General features: G+C 41.4%; 1 protein-coding gene across 1 annotated transcript in view; it reads left to right on the plus strand.

Annotated features, from left to right (window-relative positions):
* LOC126101353 (protein sax-3-like) overlaps window positions 1-17,726 on the plus strand; it is a 95,062-nt gene that overhangs the window by 19,799 nt on the left and 57,537 nt on the right. The window contains exons 4-5 of the mRNA XM_049912022.1: window positions 461-727; window positions 10,995-11,272. Coding sequence (XP_049767979.1) covers window positions 461-727; window positions 10,995-11,272 — 545 coding nt within the window. The remainder of the gene's footprint in view (window positions 1-460; window positions 728-10,994; window positions 11,273-17,726) is intronic.

Below are 17,726 nucleotides of genomic sequence, written 5' to 3' on the forward strand. Positions count from 1 at the left end.
GCCATGTCAACTTAATGTAAGCTGACACATTTGTGTGTCGTTGTTAATCCTGTACAATACATTCGTCTCGTTTTTACACAGTGCGAGCATACGTATACAAACGTCGTAAAACAACATAATCTGTAAACGCACATGTTCATTAGCCCATCACAGAAATCGGGCGGGCCGGCCGCGGTGGTCTAGCGGTTCTGGCGCTGCAGTCCGGAACCGCGGGACTGCTACGGTCGCAGGTTCGAATCCTGCCTCGGGTATGGGTGTGTGTGATGTCCTTAGGTTAGTTAGGTTTAAGTAGTTCTAAGTTCTAGGGGACTTATGACCTAAGATGTTGAGTCCCATAGCGCTCAGAGCCATTTGAAGCCATGAAGCCATTTGAAATCGGGCGGTGTAGACGCGCCTTGAAACGCAACTCTCCGGAGCGCCGTTACCCTATCGTAATGCCCTGTTCTGTTGGTGCCGACAGTGAAGCCGTTCTTCAGCAAGGAGCCCGCGGACGCTACGGTGCTGGAGGACCAGTCGGTGCACTTCCAGTGCCGCGTCGGCGGCGACCCGGCGCCCAACATCCTGTGGCGGCGCGACGACGGCAAGATGCCCATCGGGCGCGCCCAGATCCTCGACGACAAGTCGCTGCGCATCGAGAACGTGGTGCCGGCCGACGAGGGCGTCTACATCTGCGACGCCGAGAACGTCGTCGGCAGCATCTCGGCGCGCGCCACCCTCACCGTCCACTGTAAGTCCTCCCTAATCACTCTGCTTTACCACACATCATTGATCCACAACTTCTCCGAAAAATATCTCGAACAGAATGGCCTCCTCCGTGCCAACCAGCATGGACTCCGAGAACACAGATCATGTGATACCCACCCCGCACTTTTCTCAAATGACATACTGAAGGCTTTGGGTCTAGGCAGTCAGGTACATGCGGTCTCTCTTTTCAAACACCATTTGATCCAATACTACATCTACACTTACTATCAAAAGTAAGATCTTGTGGCGTATGAAGCAAAATTTGTGACTGGGTTGAGGTTTTCTTGGTAGGGGGGACGTAGTAAGTTATCTTGGATGGAGACTCATCGACAGACGCAGAGATAACATGGAGTGTGTACCAAAGAAGTGTGTTGGGGCCATTGCTGATCATGTTGTATGCTGATGACCTTGTGGACAATATTAATAGTACCCTTAGACTTTTTATAGACGATGAAGTACTGTCTGAAAGAAAGAGTATAGGTACTCAGTCAGGTCTTGGTAAGGTTCCAAAGTGGTGCAAAGACTGCCAATTGGCTTTAAACGTTCAGAAGCATAAAACTGTGCACTTCATAAAACGAAAAATGTAGCATCCTACTACTATAGTATAAGTGAGTCACGGTTGCAAACGGTCAGCTCATACAAATACCTGGATGTAATGCTTTTTGTACTCTAACAAATCACTCGTACGACCCATCCTACAATATTACTTAAGTGTCTGGGACCTATACCAGATAGCGCTAACAGGAAATACGGAACGTATACAGAGAAGGGCAGCTCGAATGATCACAGGTTTGTCTGATTTGTGGGAGAGTGTCACAGAGACCGTAACGGAATTGAATTGGCAGACTCTTCAAGATAGACGTAAACTAACCCCAGAAAGCCTACATACAAAGTTTCATGAAGTGGTTTTAGATGATGAGTCTAGGAATATACTACAGCCCCCTAAGTATCGCTCCTCCATATGTGACTGGAACGGGGAAAATCCCCAAGTAATGCAGTGGGACGTACCCTCTGCCATGTGCTTCTCAGTGGTTTGCAGAGTGCAGATGTAGGTATAGAAGCCAGCGTGCAGTGAGTCAGTGACGGAGAGTCGCCTTCATCAACTCTTTGATATCGTCCAACATTATACGTCTATTACAGTTTTCAGCCATACACATCCATGTTATTCCTGAATGCTTTAATGGCATCTGTCAACTTTCTACAGGGCTATTACAAATGATTGAAGCGATTTCATAAATTCACTGTAGCTCCATTCATTGACATATGGTCACGACACACTACAGATACGTAGAAAAACTCATAAAGTTTTGTTCGGCTGAAGCCGCACTTCAGGTTTCTGCCGTCAGAACGCTCGAGAGCGCAGTGAGACAAAATGGCGACAGGAGCCGAGAAAGCGTATGTCGTGCTTGAAATGCACTCACATCAGTCAGCCATAACAGTGCAACGACACTTCAGGACGAAGTTCAACAAAGATCCACCAACTGCTAACTCCATTCGGCGATGGTATGCGCAGTTTAAAGCTTCTGGATGCCTCTGTAAGGGGAAATCAACGGATCGGCCTGCAGTGAGCGAAGAAACGGTTGAACGCGTGCGGCCAAGTTTCACGCGTAGCCCGCGGAAAATTGGCTCATGCCACAACTGGAGACCGACAGCGCCGACTTCATCTTTCAACAGGATGGTGCTCCACCGCACTTCCATCATGATGTTCGGATTGGAAAACCGATGGATCGGTCGTGGTGGAGATCATGATCAGCAATTCATGTCATGGCCTCCACGCTCTCCCGACTTAACCCCATGCGATTTCTTTCTGTGGGGTTATGTGAAAGATTCAGTGTTTAAACCTCCTCTACCAAGAAACGTGCCAGAACTGCGAGCTCGTATCAACGATGCTTTCGAACTCATTGATGGGGACATGCTGCGCCGAGAGTGGGAGGAACTTGATTATCGGCTTGATGTCTGCCGAATCACTAAAGGGGCACATATCGAACATTTGTGAAAACCTAAAAAAACTTTTTGAGTTTTTGTATGTGTGTGCAAAGCATTTTGAAAATATCTCAAATAATAAAGTTATTGTAGAGCTGTGAAATCGCTTCAATCATTTGTAATAACCCTGTATTAGGTTCGCTTCTCGCTCTTTCCTTATCTTTTGGAGTCCAGCGAGAACTTCCTTGGTTCATTTGTCAGTTTAGACCGACTTAAACTGGTTTAGCATTTCGCAGCGAGCCTGCTAGACTGCTTCCGCCAGCAACACACCAACGGAAGCCTGGTCTTGTCTCCCGTTGTGCTGCGCAAAGCATCGTGCCTGTCAGAACTGAAGCAGGAAACTTTCACAGACACGAAAATTTCAGTTGTTTCAAGAAAAATCGTAACTCCGGCCCTAATTAAATTTAAGCACTGATTTTTGACACGCTTAGAGATAATATCGAAATCTATATCACACTTGAATTTCACAGTATTACATTATTTTTGTACGGGATGGAGACTTTAAACCTAACACATGTAGGCCTTTTCATTCGCCATTTCCCGTTCCCGCTTCAGCATAGTGCCACTTTGTGCCAGGACTTTCAGAAGTCTGTCAGAAATTGGGTTTCGAAAACACCGGCCACCACGGGGAAATCGCTCGACCTTGAAGCGACCTCGTATGCCAAGATCACTACCCATTTAGGCGGATTAGGGAAAGATCGGCGCATTACCTCTATGATGGTGAAAACCTCTTTCCCTGGGGTACATAGTAGCCACAGAAACGAGCAAACAGGCGCGATCGGGAAGTACACTGAAGAGCCAAAGAAAGTGGTACACTTGCCTAATATCGTGAAGGGCCCCCGCGAGCACGCAGAATTGCCGCAACACATGGCACGGACTCGACTAATGTCTGAAGTAGTGTTGGAGAGAACTGATACCATGAATCCTGCAGAGCTGTCCGTAAATCCGTAAGAATACGAGGGGTTGAGATATCTTCTGAACAGCACGTTGAAAGGCATCCCAGATGTGTTCTATAATGTTCGTGTATGGGGAGTTTGGTGGCCAGCGGAAGTGTTTTAAACTCAGAAGAGTGTTCCTGGAGCCACTCTGTAGCAATTCTGGACGTGTGGGGTGTCGCATTGTCCTGCTGGAATTGTCCAAGTCCGTCGGAATGCACAATGGACGTGAATGGATGAAAGTGATCAGACAGGATGCTTACGTAAGTGTCACCTGTCAGAGTCGTATCTAGACGTATCAGGGGTCCCATATCACTCCAACTGCACACGCCCCACACTATCACAGAGCCTTCACCAGCTTGAACAGCCCCGCCGCTGACATGCAGGGTCCATGGATCCATGACGTTATATCCATACCCGTACACGCCCATCCGCTTCTATACAATTTGAAAGGAGATTCTTCCGACCAGGCAACATGTTTCTAGTCGTCAACAGTCCAATGTCGGTGTTGACGGACCCAGGCAAGGCGTAAAGCTCTGTGTCGTGCAATCATCAAGAATACACGAGTGGGCCTTCGGCTACGAATCACCGTATCGGTGATGTTTCGTTAAATGGTTCGCTCGTTAACACTTGTTGATGGTCCAGCATTGAAATATGCAGCAATCTGGGGAAGCGCTGCACTTCTGACACACTGAAAGATTCTCTTCAGTCGTCGTTGGTCAAGTTCTTGCAGGATCTTTTTCCGGCCGCGGCGATGCTGGAGATTTGATGCTCTACCGGATTCCTGATGATCACGGTACACTCGTGAAATGATCATACGGGAAAATCCCCACTTTATCACTACCTCGGAGATGCTGTCTAACAACCACCAGGCATTCATTACACATCTTCATAATCTGTTGAGCTGAATCGCTCTTGTTGTTATGTACGAGTACATACTGAAGTAGAAGGTCGTCATGATTACATAATTTATAACATCAGCAATGTATCTAATGTAGGCCTCGAGTATATCCAGTGCTCATATTGCCCAACTTGGGTTTGATAACAAGGCGACTGATAGTGCTAACAGTCACATAGTGTATGTGTAGATGTTATGTGTAGGTGTAAATAAGACGCATCATTCACAAATGCAGGGACAATGACTAACTACATTACGGCTGCTAGAGAACTTACAACCAAAAACTTATTTCAACAACGTTCTATATTCACTATAGCAAAGAACGTGTAACGAGTAATACCAAACAGTCCTGGTGATTTTATTGCCTGAAAAGCTGATTTTGGCGTACGTTTCGGAACACCAGTAGAATTAATATGTTATGTGGAGAGCTAACAGCTGTTGTACATCGGTTATCCGTCCACGTATCATTGCTCACGTTCGGTGCAAAAACGGAACGCATCTGTTTTCGCAAAGACCACAGCAGTTACTCGGTGCATTCAAAGTTATTGCAAGCTCTGGGAAACTGAGAAAGGGTGTGCACCGAGCGAGACTGTTTTGCTTTTTACGGCAGGGACGGTGACACCTCATTGTATCTAGTTGCGTCCTGTGGAATGAAGTGAACTTCAACTAGTCAGTGGTGTAAGTTACAATACTCTGAAATACGTTGCTTTACTGCAAATAATGCTGTGTTATTTTAATGCTGTAAAAACATATACGTGATCAGTGATTAACAGGAATTGCTGAAGGCTAGTATGAGGTTTCTGTCATACTGCTTAAGAACATGTTGCTACTTTTATTTCTTTGCATAGTTGAAGACAAAACCCATTTTTTTCTGTCATGATGCTACTCATTCACATACGCGAGCAAACGACCAAGATCCATAGATCAAATTTTTCCACCAAGCGACAGTTGCTGAAGCTTGTGGTATTAAATTGGCATAGTGCAAGTTTATTATTGTGTGTGTAGAGACATATTTCTTCATCTCTCGCACGCTACGAAAAGAAAAGTTGTTTCTGGATGAGCAATTGTGCTTTTAAATTGCTCGAGGCGTGAATGGCGCTATTTCTCTTTCATCCGTTAACTACGGGCGAGGCTTCCCACTTGTCAGGTGGAAACGAATGGCGGCCCTCGAGGTCAATTATAGCCTGTGAGAACCAAAACACCACACCCGTCTTTATTATAGCGGGCGAATCTTTTTGTGCTCGTTCTAAAAGTGAGAATCGAGTTCTTTAAGTCTCAAACGTACTTAGCTGCGCAATATCTTCTTATATGCGATTTCCCGAAGAAAGTTATGATTGGCAGTCGATGTTAGCAAAAAAAGGCAAAACCCGGCGAGGGACACGGGAGGACAGCTTGCCCCCTCCCCAAAAAATAAAGAAAGAAAACTTTAGCAATCCGAACACGCATTTTGTGTCAGTTCACTGTCACGTTGTAGACTGCCAGAACATCTAAAGCAGACGTATCCAATCGTTTAGCTTTTTGGGCCACAATGGAAGCAATCGAGTATTTTTGGGCAACACATAATATGGCTCTGAGCACTATGGGACTTAACATCTGAGGTCATCAGTCCCCTAGAACTTAAACTACTTAAACCTAACTAAACTAAGGACATCACACACATCAATGCCCGAGACAGGATTCGAACCTGCGACCGTAGTGGTTCCAGACTGAAGCGCCTAGAACCGCTCGGTCACATAGGCCGGCAACACATAATACACCTATACTACAAATAACCACATAAAAACGCGATGGACCAATGAGAGAATAGCATCGTCTGGCGGGAGTTCCGTATTAAAATATTCAATTTAACATAGTGTTTGATAAACGGAATTTTATGGAAATTTATTTATTAACCTTTACTGATCGTGTGACAGATGCTCACCGCTTTGATAACTGCTTTCGGTCGGATGCGGACCCCGGGCTGGACATCCCTGAGCTAACTTATACTGCTTTCATCATACGATTAAACCTGATGTAAACATTTCACTATGTATTCTTCCGCGTTTGACGGAATCTCGTTGGATTTTGTTTCACGTGTAGTGGAAGCCTAGCTGTTTCGAGTACAGTCAAGTGCGGCAATAAGGGTAATTTTATGCTGTGTGTTGCGCACACATCGACTCAGTTATAATGCGGAACAGCTCGAACGGCGCATTTAACTTGGACAGCACTGGCCAGTGGCCAGCCAGCAGGTTCAACTAACCTGCAGTGACTTGAACTGCTGCGGTTAACATGTAAAAAGTTAAGGGCAGAGGAACAGTTGAGCTTCCAATGTCAACTAAATTGTGAACAGAATTAGATAATATACGGCAAAATTCCGACAGTACGCTTCTTAGGGGACCAGACGGGAAACATAACATGCGCCCGTTCTTAGATAACATAGTACTGTAATTAAAAACACTAGTGACGAAAAATCTTAACTTAAACACAGGGTAGTTTTTCTGCATGATGTATGTGCGACAAAAAAGTGTATTGCACAGATTTCGCCATATAGTTAAATATTGAAGCCACTTGAAGGTATTACTTAGTCAGTCTTGTGGTAATCTCTGAAGCCTTTCCACGTCCGAATGGAGGAACACAATTCATTACTGGAACTGTCATCTGCTACACTGATAACGAGGCGGTCAACAACAGAATCCACGAAGCGACCCACATCACATTTCTCAAAAAAATGGTACAAATGTCTCTGAGAACTATGGGACTTAACTGCTAAGGTCATCAGTCACCTAGAACTTAGAACTACTTAAACCTAACTAACCTAAGGACAGCACAAACATCCATGCCCGAGGCAGGATTCGAACCTGCGACCGTCGCGGTCGCGCGGTTCCAGACTGTAGCCCCTAGAACCGTTCGGCCACAACGGCCGGCTCACATTTCCCCTCCTTTTTCTTTATGAGATAAGTCCTTCAGAGTTCGGCCGTGATTTGTGACAAAGATTCGTACATTAGTTCTAGTACGTCTGGCAGCTTAAATGTTTTCTTTATTTATCGCGACAAATCCTATAATTTGGACCCAGATCTGTTCTTCTGGGTTTAGATTGCATTGGTACGGTAGCAAATGTAAAAATGCCGCACTTGTACGGGGTGCTCGATGCCGTGAAAATTGTTTTCCATGTTTCTACGACGCTTACCACTCTGGTTCATATGAGACCACATCTGTGGTATTAAAAAAATGGTCATAGTCCAGATAAAGATTATTTCAGTCTTCTTTTTTGTCCCGAATATTTATTTTGTAGCGATTATTTAACTTAAACATTCTTTACCAACAATGTTTTATAAAATATCGATAACTAAGAATTTATATTTGCAATAGAAACTGGAATTTTGCATGTGTATATAGTTAGAAACAAGAAGACGTGCATGTTTCATAAAAATGATGATTAGATACGTGTTAATTAGCATATCTTTGATAAATTTTTATAATCAAATGAGGTAGGTAGTTGAACTGTATGAAAAAACTTCAGAAAAGAGAAAAGCCCACAATGAGATTCGAAACAGTGATGCCCAAAATACCCGTTTAAAATTCTCCAGGGCTGTCAGTTCAGTCGCAGATACCTTGTTTACAGAAACACATTAACTTTATGCAGATAAGTTTCTCTGAAAACTTCCAGATCGATTTTCTCTGTAAACTCGGGGAAAACATTAAGTAAGCCTGTTTCTCGCCATTTTTAACTGTGTTCAATGCACGTCTTTTACTACGGAGCAGGAAGCAGCGTCAGCCGTTTCCACAGTAGGCTACGTGTTGACAGCACAACTAGCGTTTATAGAGACAGAGACTGTACACTGTTTTTTAAACAAAAAGTACCTAACAAAATGTTATTAAGACAAACGTCGATATCTGTTAATACACTAGACTACCTTAAAGCTTCATTTTCAGAAACCCAGCAATAAGATATCTGATACAAGAAAGCAGGACCTACTTTCAAGAGCGTAACAACAAAGAGTACTTATGCCACAGCTGCTGACTAGTAGTCGCATTTGTGTTTGTTTACAATTTGCGTGATGTATGAAGTGTAGTAGCAGGTGTACACAGAGCCATTTTCCGTGAAATCTCCAAACTATTTTGCCACTTACTGCGAAAGTAACACGAGGTCGTCGTCCTCGTCCCACTACTCTCACATCCCGGCAATGTGGTTGCATGTCGATCTGCATGGGGGCGAGGGCAAAACTAAAATAATGGTGAGAAGGGAAACAACATTGCGCAGTTGATATAGATGCATCCACGAGTGAATATTGGCCAAGCAGTACTTTGGATCCGCGTCATGCTGTTGCAAATACTCTTGGGTAAATAATATGTAATCAACCAACCTTTATTATTTTGCACGTGATTATCGTATATCATATATAGGTCCTCGGTATTAGCAATAAGCCGCATGTGTGCAGGTCTGCAGCATTCATAGACTTAGCCTTCGTCCGTCCGAATATCTGAATGGAAGAAAAACCTGGCTCTTGGCTGATCTTCTGTCTAACAATTATTGGCAGCGGCGCGTTTTTATGTGAATGATTGTTAGCAGCTTCTTTTAGACAATAATGAGAACCAATTCTTATTAGGTGAGCACTTCCTCTAGTAATCATAGGAGATTAATAAACTTTGTAATGGATCAAACTAGACCAAAATGATTATACACAATTTCAAACGTTTTGGAAACTTTTTCTAAACCCCCCCCCCCACCCCCACCACCACCAGTCAAACAAAATGCTGCAAGGAAAAGCTTTATCACTTACTACATTTTCACTCTGTTCAAGCAGTTAAACTGCAGCATCAGGAATAACGTTTTAATTTATAACTTCTTTACTACTAACTCCATTCGCAACACATTTTGCAGGCCGTATCCGCATATACCACTGATTTTACGTGTAAAATTGTATCATTGTGCGATACACAGTTCCGCAGATACGACTTTTTATACATGGGAGTTGGATTCTTTAAAGAAGTGGAGTGAAATTTATTAGTATAAAACCACACGATATTACCCTAACTTTCGGAACGACTGATCCGTCAGGGAGGAGAGAAGCATAGATTGGGGAAAGGTAAAAAAAAGAAGGGCAGGTCGCTCAGACCTCTAGATGAAAAGAAACCACTTACTGTGAGGACAAGGGGAGAAAAAATGTTCAGCTGTCATTTGTTGTCGCTTTTCATTGTTTTATAATATTCATTTTCACTGTTTGGCGATCGACTCCCATTGTTGAGTGGTCTTCAAAGTCTGTTTTGCGGTCGTTTTCCCTTGTACATCGGCCAATATTTCTTGCTCGACTGCTGTTGTTTCTGCATTTAGCGAGCTGCTCCGATTTTTTGCCATCTTATTTGTTTTTCAGTTCAAAAATGGTTCAAATGGCTCTGAGCACTATGGGACTAAACATATGTGGTCATCAGTCCCCTAGAACTTAGAACTACTTAAACCTAACTAACCTATGGACATCACACACATCCATGCCCGAGGCAGGATTCGAACCTGCGACCGTAGCAGTCGCGCGGTTCCGGACTGCGCGCCTAGAACCGCTAGACCACCTCGGCCGGCTGTTTTTCAGTGTTATCTGTTGTATGTTTACAGTCTTTTTCTTGTTTCTGTTTTGCTGTTATATTTTCTGCACATTATTTCAGCGGACAGTTTACTGTATGCAGTAACTCTTCGGCTTCTTTCCTCATCTGCCGGTCTTCTTTACGTCTTCAGTGATCTGTTTCTTATTTTATGTTTTCTCGTACTTAGCAGTTTTTTTTAAAACACTGTTTAGCGATGTATGTGTAGCAACTTTTACTTTTATTTGGCCATCTCTTTTCCTTTGTTTGGAGATCTTTTTATCATTATTTGGCGACCTGTTATTTTTGTTTGGTGGTCATCCCTCTGTTTGGCGATCGATTTTCCTCATTTTTTTCTTATTTTGGTCCTGTGTTGCTTGGTTTAGATCTTCTCCCATTTTGTTGTGATCTGATCATTGTCTCCCTCCGGCCTCATACCAGTTGGGTCCGTCTCAAAAAATGGTTCAAATGGCTCTAAGCACTATGGGACTTCTGAGGTCATCAGTCCCCTAGACTTAGTTCTACTTACACCTAAGGACATCACACACCCCCATGCCCGAGGCAGGATTCGAATCTGTGACCATAACAGCAGCGCCATTCCGGACTGAAGCACCTAGATCTGCTCGGCCACACTGGCCGGCAGGGTCCGTCTCATCTGGAGCCATAAGTGACCTGCACTTCCTTTCTGACCTTTCCCAAATTCCTCTCACCCTCCTGTGAATTTTGATTTTGAAGCAATTATAAGAACATTTCAGTACATACCGCAAAAACCGCCAAAAATGTGACAAGACATTCAATCTAAAATTTTATCATGGTCGAATGACTGATTGTGTACCTTTAATCTCACTGTGTAACATGTGTATTTATTTTGGTTGCCGTAGCCCCACCGAGGATCACGACACGACCACAAGACCAGAAAGTTGGTCTGAATGGCGTAGCACTGTTCGAGTGCGCAGCATCCGGCAGCCCGCCGCCGTCCGTGTTCTGGACACGCGAGGGTTCGCAGCAGCTCATGTTCCCCGGTAATGCATACGGCCGTCTACATGTCGCTGCTGACGGGTCGTTGCGTATCCAAGGCGTCCGCCGGGAAGACTCTGGTTTCCTCGTCTGCTCTGCCCTGAGTGTCGCTGGCTCCACAACTGAGAGGGCCTTCCTAGAGGTCAGTCACGTCAATTTACATTTGGGTCTGCAGTGGTGTTGGTGCTTCCAAGTGGCAAAAGGTACTTGAATAACTAATAGGGATGTGCATGCGTGGAATGACAGAAATTGTAAGGGTGATTGCTTTACATTGGACAATGTAATGCTTTCTAAATCTACCCTACGCCTAGACTACAGTCAAGTACCAATATTTAAATGTAAATACCACAATATATAAATATTATTTCTGAAAATAAGTAATACTAAAAAAATTACTTTTTAATATTACTTACTTTTAAATATTAGTTATTGACTGTTACTCTAGCATTGGAACTTACTGATTTTAATACATTCTGTTATAGAAATGGTGTAATGCACCTACTGATTTTTTTATTAATTACTAGCTGAATACGTAGTGTTGCCCAGGTATGTATTTATTCCAGACTTCTATTAGTCCATCTCATCCTTTCCCCTCTCTTTGTCTGTCTCCTACTCCCCCCTCTCTCAGTTCGTCTCGTCCTCTTTCCTTTCTCTATTCATTTCTTCCTCACCTACTGTCTGTCCACCTCCTTCTTCGTCATCTATGTCTCTCGCTATCTGCTCCTCCCCTCTTCTTTCTTTCCACATTATCATCCCCACATCAGTAGTTTTGTTTCTATGCGTCTCAATGTGTATGATGTCATATCTCCTGAACTATGAATCATACAACAATATCCAGTGTGTTTATAAACGAATATCGGGGTTTTAACGCTTTATAATATTTATTACATTAATCTTACAGTTATAAATGATATCTCAAATGAAAGAGCAACTCAAACAGTTTTACCAAGAACATTATAAATTTTGAATGTGAGCACCATTTGTCACACGGCACACATCAAGTCTATAGCCCATGCGCTGGATAGGCCGCAAAGGACCCAGTGACAGGGCTTGCTTTGCATGGCCTCCACATTCACCTGACTTAATGCCCTGAGATTTTTTCCTTTGGGGCTTCATCAAGGATCGTGCGTACGCACCTCCGCTACCAGCATACCTCCTTCAATTAAGAAACAGGACTGAAGCAACTGTTGCTACAATCACTGAAGACACAGTTACCAATGTTTGGGAAGAACTCGGCTATAGGCTTGATGTTTGCCGTGTGATAAATGGTGCTCACATTGAACATTTACAATGTTCTTGGTAAAACTGTTTGAATTGCTCTTTCATTTGAGATATCATTTATAACTGTAAGTTTAATGTAATAAATATTATAAAGCATTAAAACTCCGATATTCATTTATAAACACCCTGTATTCATGCAGTTACTTTCAGCGGTGTATAGGAATACTGTCTGCAAAATCTGTTGTGAATAGTTAGTAGTAGCAAAGTAATAAATTAAAATGTCATGACTGATGTGGCAGTTTTATTGCATAAACAGTGAAAATGTAGTAAGCAATAAAATTTTTTCCTTTCATCATTTTGTGGGGGTTATTAGTGAGCAGAGGTCTCATGTTGTTGTTGTGGTCTTCAGTCCAGAGACTAGTTTGATGCAGCTCTCCATGCTACTCTATCCTGTGCAAGCTTCTTCATCTCTGAGTAACTACTGCATCCTACATCCTTCTGAATCTGTTTAGTGTTTTCATGCATTGGTGTCCCTCTGTGACACCATCCGCACTCCCCTCCGGTACTAAATTGATGATCCCTTGATGCCTCAGAATGTGTCCTACCAACTGATCCCTTCTTCTAGTCAAGTTGTGCCACAAAATCCTCTTCTCCCCAATTCTATTCAGTACCTCCTCATTAGTTACATGATCTAACCATCTAATCTTTAGCATTCCTCTGTAGCACCACATTTCGAAATCTTCTACTCTCTTCTTGTCTAAACTATTTGTCATCCATGTTTCACTTCCATACATGGCTACACTCCATACAAATACTTTTAGAAATGACTTTCTGACACTTAAATGTATACTCGATGTTAACAAATTTCTCTTCTTCAGAAACTCTTTTCTTGCTATTGACAGTCTACATTTTATATCCTCTCTACTTTGACCATCATCAGTTATTTTGCTCCCCAAATAGCAAAACTCATCTACAACTTTAATTGCTTCATTTCCTAATCTAATTCCCTCAGCACTACCTGATTTAGTTCGACTACATTCCATTATACTTATTTTGCTTTTGTTGATGTTCATCTTATATCCTCCTTTCAAGACACTGTTCATTCCATTAAACTGCTCTTCCAGGTCCTTTGCTGTGTCTGACTGAATTATAGTGTCGGGGGCAAACCTCAAAGTTATTATTTCTTCTCCATGGATTTTAATACCTACTCCAAATTTTTATTTTGTTTCCTTTACTGCTTGCTCAGTATACACATTGAATAACATCCCTGTCTCACTTACATCTCAACCGCTGCTACCCTTTCATGCCCCTTGACTCTTACAACTGCCATCTGGTTGCTGTACAAATAAACTTGTGCTTCCTGTATTTTACCCCTGCCACCTTCAGAATTTGTAAGAGAGTGTTCCAGTCAACATTGTCAAAAGCTTTCTCTAAGTCTACAATTGCTAGAAACATAGGTATGCCTTTCCTTAATGCATCTTCTAAGATAAGTCATAGGGTCAGTGTTGCCTCACGTGTTCCAACATTTCTACGGAATCCAAATTGATCTTCCCTGAGGTTGGCTTCTGCCAGCTTTTTCCATTCAGCTGTAAAGAATTTGTGTTTGTAATTTGCAGTCATGACTTATTAAAATGATAGTTCAGTAATTTTCACACCTGTCAACACTTGCTTTCTTTGGAATTGGAATTATTGTATTCTTCCTTAAATCTGAGGGTATTTTGCCTGTCTCATACATCTTGCTCACCATATTGTAGAGCTTTGTCAGAGCTGGTTCTCCCAAGGCTATCAGTAGTTCTAATGTTATGTTGTCTACTCCTGGAGCCTTGTTTCAACTTAGGTCTCATAAAGGTTTGAAATTATATGTAAAGTTTTTTGATGAATATGATCTGGCTATTTGCATGACGTGAGCTATGCTTCTTTATCACCCGCACCCCTTTGAGAAGTAGGTGGTTCTATCTCCCACAGAAATTTTTTTCCAGTGATTAAGTGATTTTTGTACAGTTTGGTTGAAATCAATCCAGTGGATTAAAAGGAGATGTGGAGCGAACATAAATACATTCCTTTTGTAATATGTATGGATCCCTGGTATATAGCATGTATTTGCTAATTAGGTATCTGTTGCCACTTGAAAATGATCTTGTTTAAAATTGTACTGGTTTTATTAATATAATTGCTTGTATCTGAAGCTGTTCTGTTCACCATTATTACCTTATAGTTGCAATGTGACTCACAATTTCAATTTGGAGAAACTTACTGCAAACATTAGACATTGGATGCCATTATGAAAATGGCTTCTCACTTTGTGGGAAGGACTAGGAGCAGTCAGCTGCTAGACTGTGGCTGTACATGAGATGAAGATCAATCTTCCAGTAATTATGGACCATAACTTTTTCACTGTTTATTCACTGGATATAATGATTACTAGTTCAGAAAAGATCTATTTTTGACTGATTACTCAGTTAATAATTAAACTACTTGTAAGCAAAATTTAACTTTCGTGTAAGAATCTTTAGAAAAGGAATCTTTTACTTGTCGTTCATATTCTGATAGGTACATTTTGTGAAATACACTAATGAAAGAACTGAATACCTTAAGAAAAATTAGTCAATTTTCTCTACTCATAAAGAAAATAATCATGATAATATTAACATATGAAAACAAAAATTGAAGTACCAATTTTTAATATTAATTATAGAAGGAGACCAATGAAACTTACATAATTTGAACAAACTTTGCCATAGATGTGTGTACATAGGTGTTGAGAGTGGTAGAAGGAAGTACATGTTTTCATGTTCATAACTCTGGTGATACCTTCTCTATAATGCATTAAACTCTCCAGTATGTTAGCACAAAAACTGCTCTGCATACTGATCAGGTGCTACAGTACAAATGACACATGAAAGCGGCAATGTTTCTTGAAATCGCATCCTAGGGAGGCTCATGTTACGTGGTTCATTTGCAGTATCACACACATACCAGGCAGCTACAATGTGACAATTGTTAGGTCGAAGATGTTGCCAGCAGAGGACATCAAAGTATCATAGTAATGAAATCTATAAATAATGTTATTTATTAGCATCATTATTTCCCTTATTTTTCTTTAAGATCGACTTTGTGGTCTTTTACTTTCATTACCACAAAATTTTACTTCAAATGACAATGAATTTTGTGAATGTTCAAATGAAGCATATAAATTGAATTCACCAAAGCAAATGCTTCATTTATTTAGTAAAATGCAAATGTCTTGTGGCTAGGGCATCCTGTCTAGTAGATCGTTCGCCTGGTGCAAGTTTTTCAAGTTGACACCACTGCGGCAACTTGCATGTCGATGGGAATGAAAGGATGATGATAAGGACAACACAACACCCAGTCCCTGAGCGGAGAAAATCTCCAACCCAGCCGGGAATTGAACCCGGGCTGTTAGGTATGACATTCTGCCGTGATGATGATGATGTTTGGTTTGTGGGGCGCTCAACTGCGTGGTTATCAGCGCCCGTACAATTACCCAATCTTTTGCTCAGTCCAATTTCGCCACTTTCCTGGATGATGATGAAATGATGAGGACAACACAAACACCCAGTCATCTCGAGGCAGGTGAAAATCCCTGACCCCGCCGGGAATCGAACCCGGGACCCCGTGCTCGGGAAGCGAGAACGCTACCGCGAGACCACGAGCGGCGGACACACACATTCTGCCGTGTTGACCACTCGGCTACCAGGGGCAGACACTTATTTGGTATAATTGGTGCACTGAACATACCAGCAGATGCTTCAGCACTGTGTCTTGAATATTTCTTTGTGAATATTACGGGAATACAATGAAGAAATTTGATGCAACAGAGCACCACTAGAAATTGACATTTTGAGTGGCCATAAGTAGACATTTTGATTACTTGAATTACCTGTTCCTGTGTTAATGCCACAATTTTCTGAAGTAGATAATTTAGATTCGATCTATGAAGAGTTAAATTTTAATTAACTTTGTGAAAGAACTAATTGTGAACAGCATACTATAACTGACCATGTTATTTGTGAAGTTCAGTACCGTGTCATTCACTCAAAAGTGTTTTGCTTAACTTCTCATGCAGGTTGTGGTAGAACATTCACATAAACTGCAATTACTTGTGAATTAAATTCGGTGAATCTTTGTTCCATTGCACAACAGTCTTTAGTGGCATAGCTTCAGCTCTTATAATTGGAGATAGAACCTTCTTGCACAACGCATTTACATTGACCATACCAACTTTGCAAAATTCAGTGCTCAAAATAACATCAGGCAGTAACTATGGTCAGTACATTATTTCATGTTCATTGATTCTTACTCACACAATTTCCATGTGTCCACTTCAAGTGCTGAAACTTATAGACAGATTATTTAGGGATTTGTATACAGACAAATGTAATGAACATAAACTTTTTGGAGTTAAAACTTTTGTTTTCTGCAGTGAGTTTTGACAAATTTTACCAGTTGTTCCACATGGATCACATGCTTCTTTACTTGAGAACTGCATTAAAAGTTGGCATGAATTTCATAAATTTCATCATGTTACTTTAAATCAAAATATGGGGGCTTTGCCACATGAAATAGAATTTTGAATCAAATTGATAATTGCCAAGCAAGGAAATTTCCACAGTTTGGTGATGATATTATTGAAATTTCAGCATTAGTCAATGATCAAAAGAATATCGTTAACAATATTTATGGCAACCTTGCAGAAAACATTTATTACAATCCTTGTTAAATCGGTTATTCTAGCACCAAAAAATGAAGAATGCGCCATAATAAATAACTATATACTCAATGCTATGCCATGTGAAACAAAAATTTATCACAGCTATGATAAAAAATTATGATAATGAATACAAAATTGATAAATACTATCCACAAGAGTTTTTGAATTCTGTGTCTGTAAGTCATTTACTACCACACAAATTACAATATTTTTTTTTTTTTAATCTCATTTTGTTCGCTTTTGTTCGTTGCATCTGGTCGGGGCGGACGTCGTAAGACATCCATTTATGTTCGTTGTTGATCGATTGACTCAGTTTTTTTTATTACAGAGGGCACGTTACCCTCTGACCGAACACGCTGAGCTACAATTAAAAATCAGCAGCAGTTTTCTTTTTATTAGAACTATAAATACAAAAGGAGGATTAGTTAATAGAACAAGAATGCATGTCAAAAGTCTATACAATAATGCTGTTGATCGTCAAGTTGTAATTGGCATCACACAAAGTAATAGAATTTTGATTCAATGTATGCTTACTATTCGGCAACTATTTTACCTTTTCAGTTTCAAAGAATGCCATTTCCAATTATTCCTGTACTTGTTATTATCATTAATAAGTCACAAGGACAAACATTTGAAAAAAATT

This window comes from Schistocerca cancellata, chromosome 9 (genome assembly GCF_023864275.1).
Source record: "Schistocerca cancellata isolate TAMUIC-IGC-003103 chromosome 9, iqSchCanc2.1, whole genome shotgun sequence".
NCBI classification, from domain to species: Eukaryota; Metazoa; Arthropoda; class Insecta; order Orthoptera; family Acrididae; genus Schistocerca; species Schistocerca cancellata.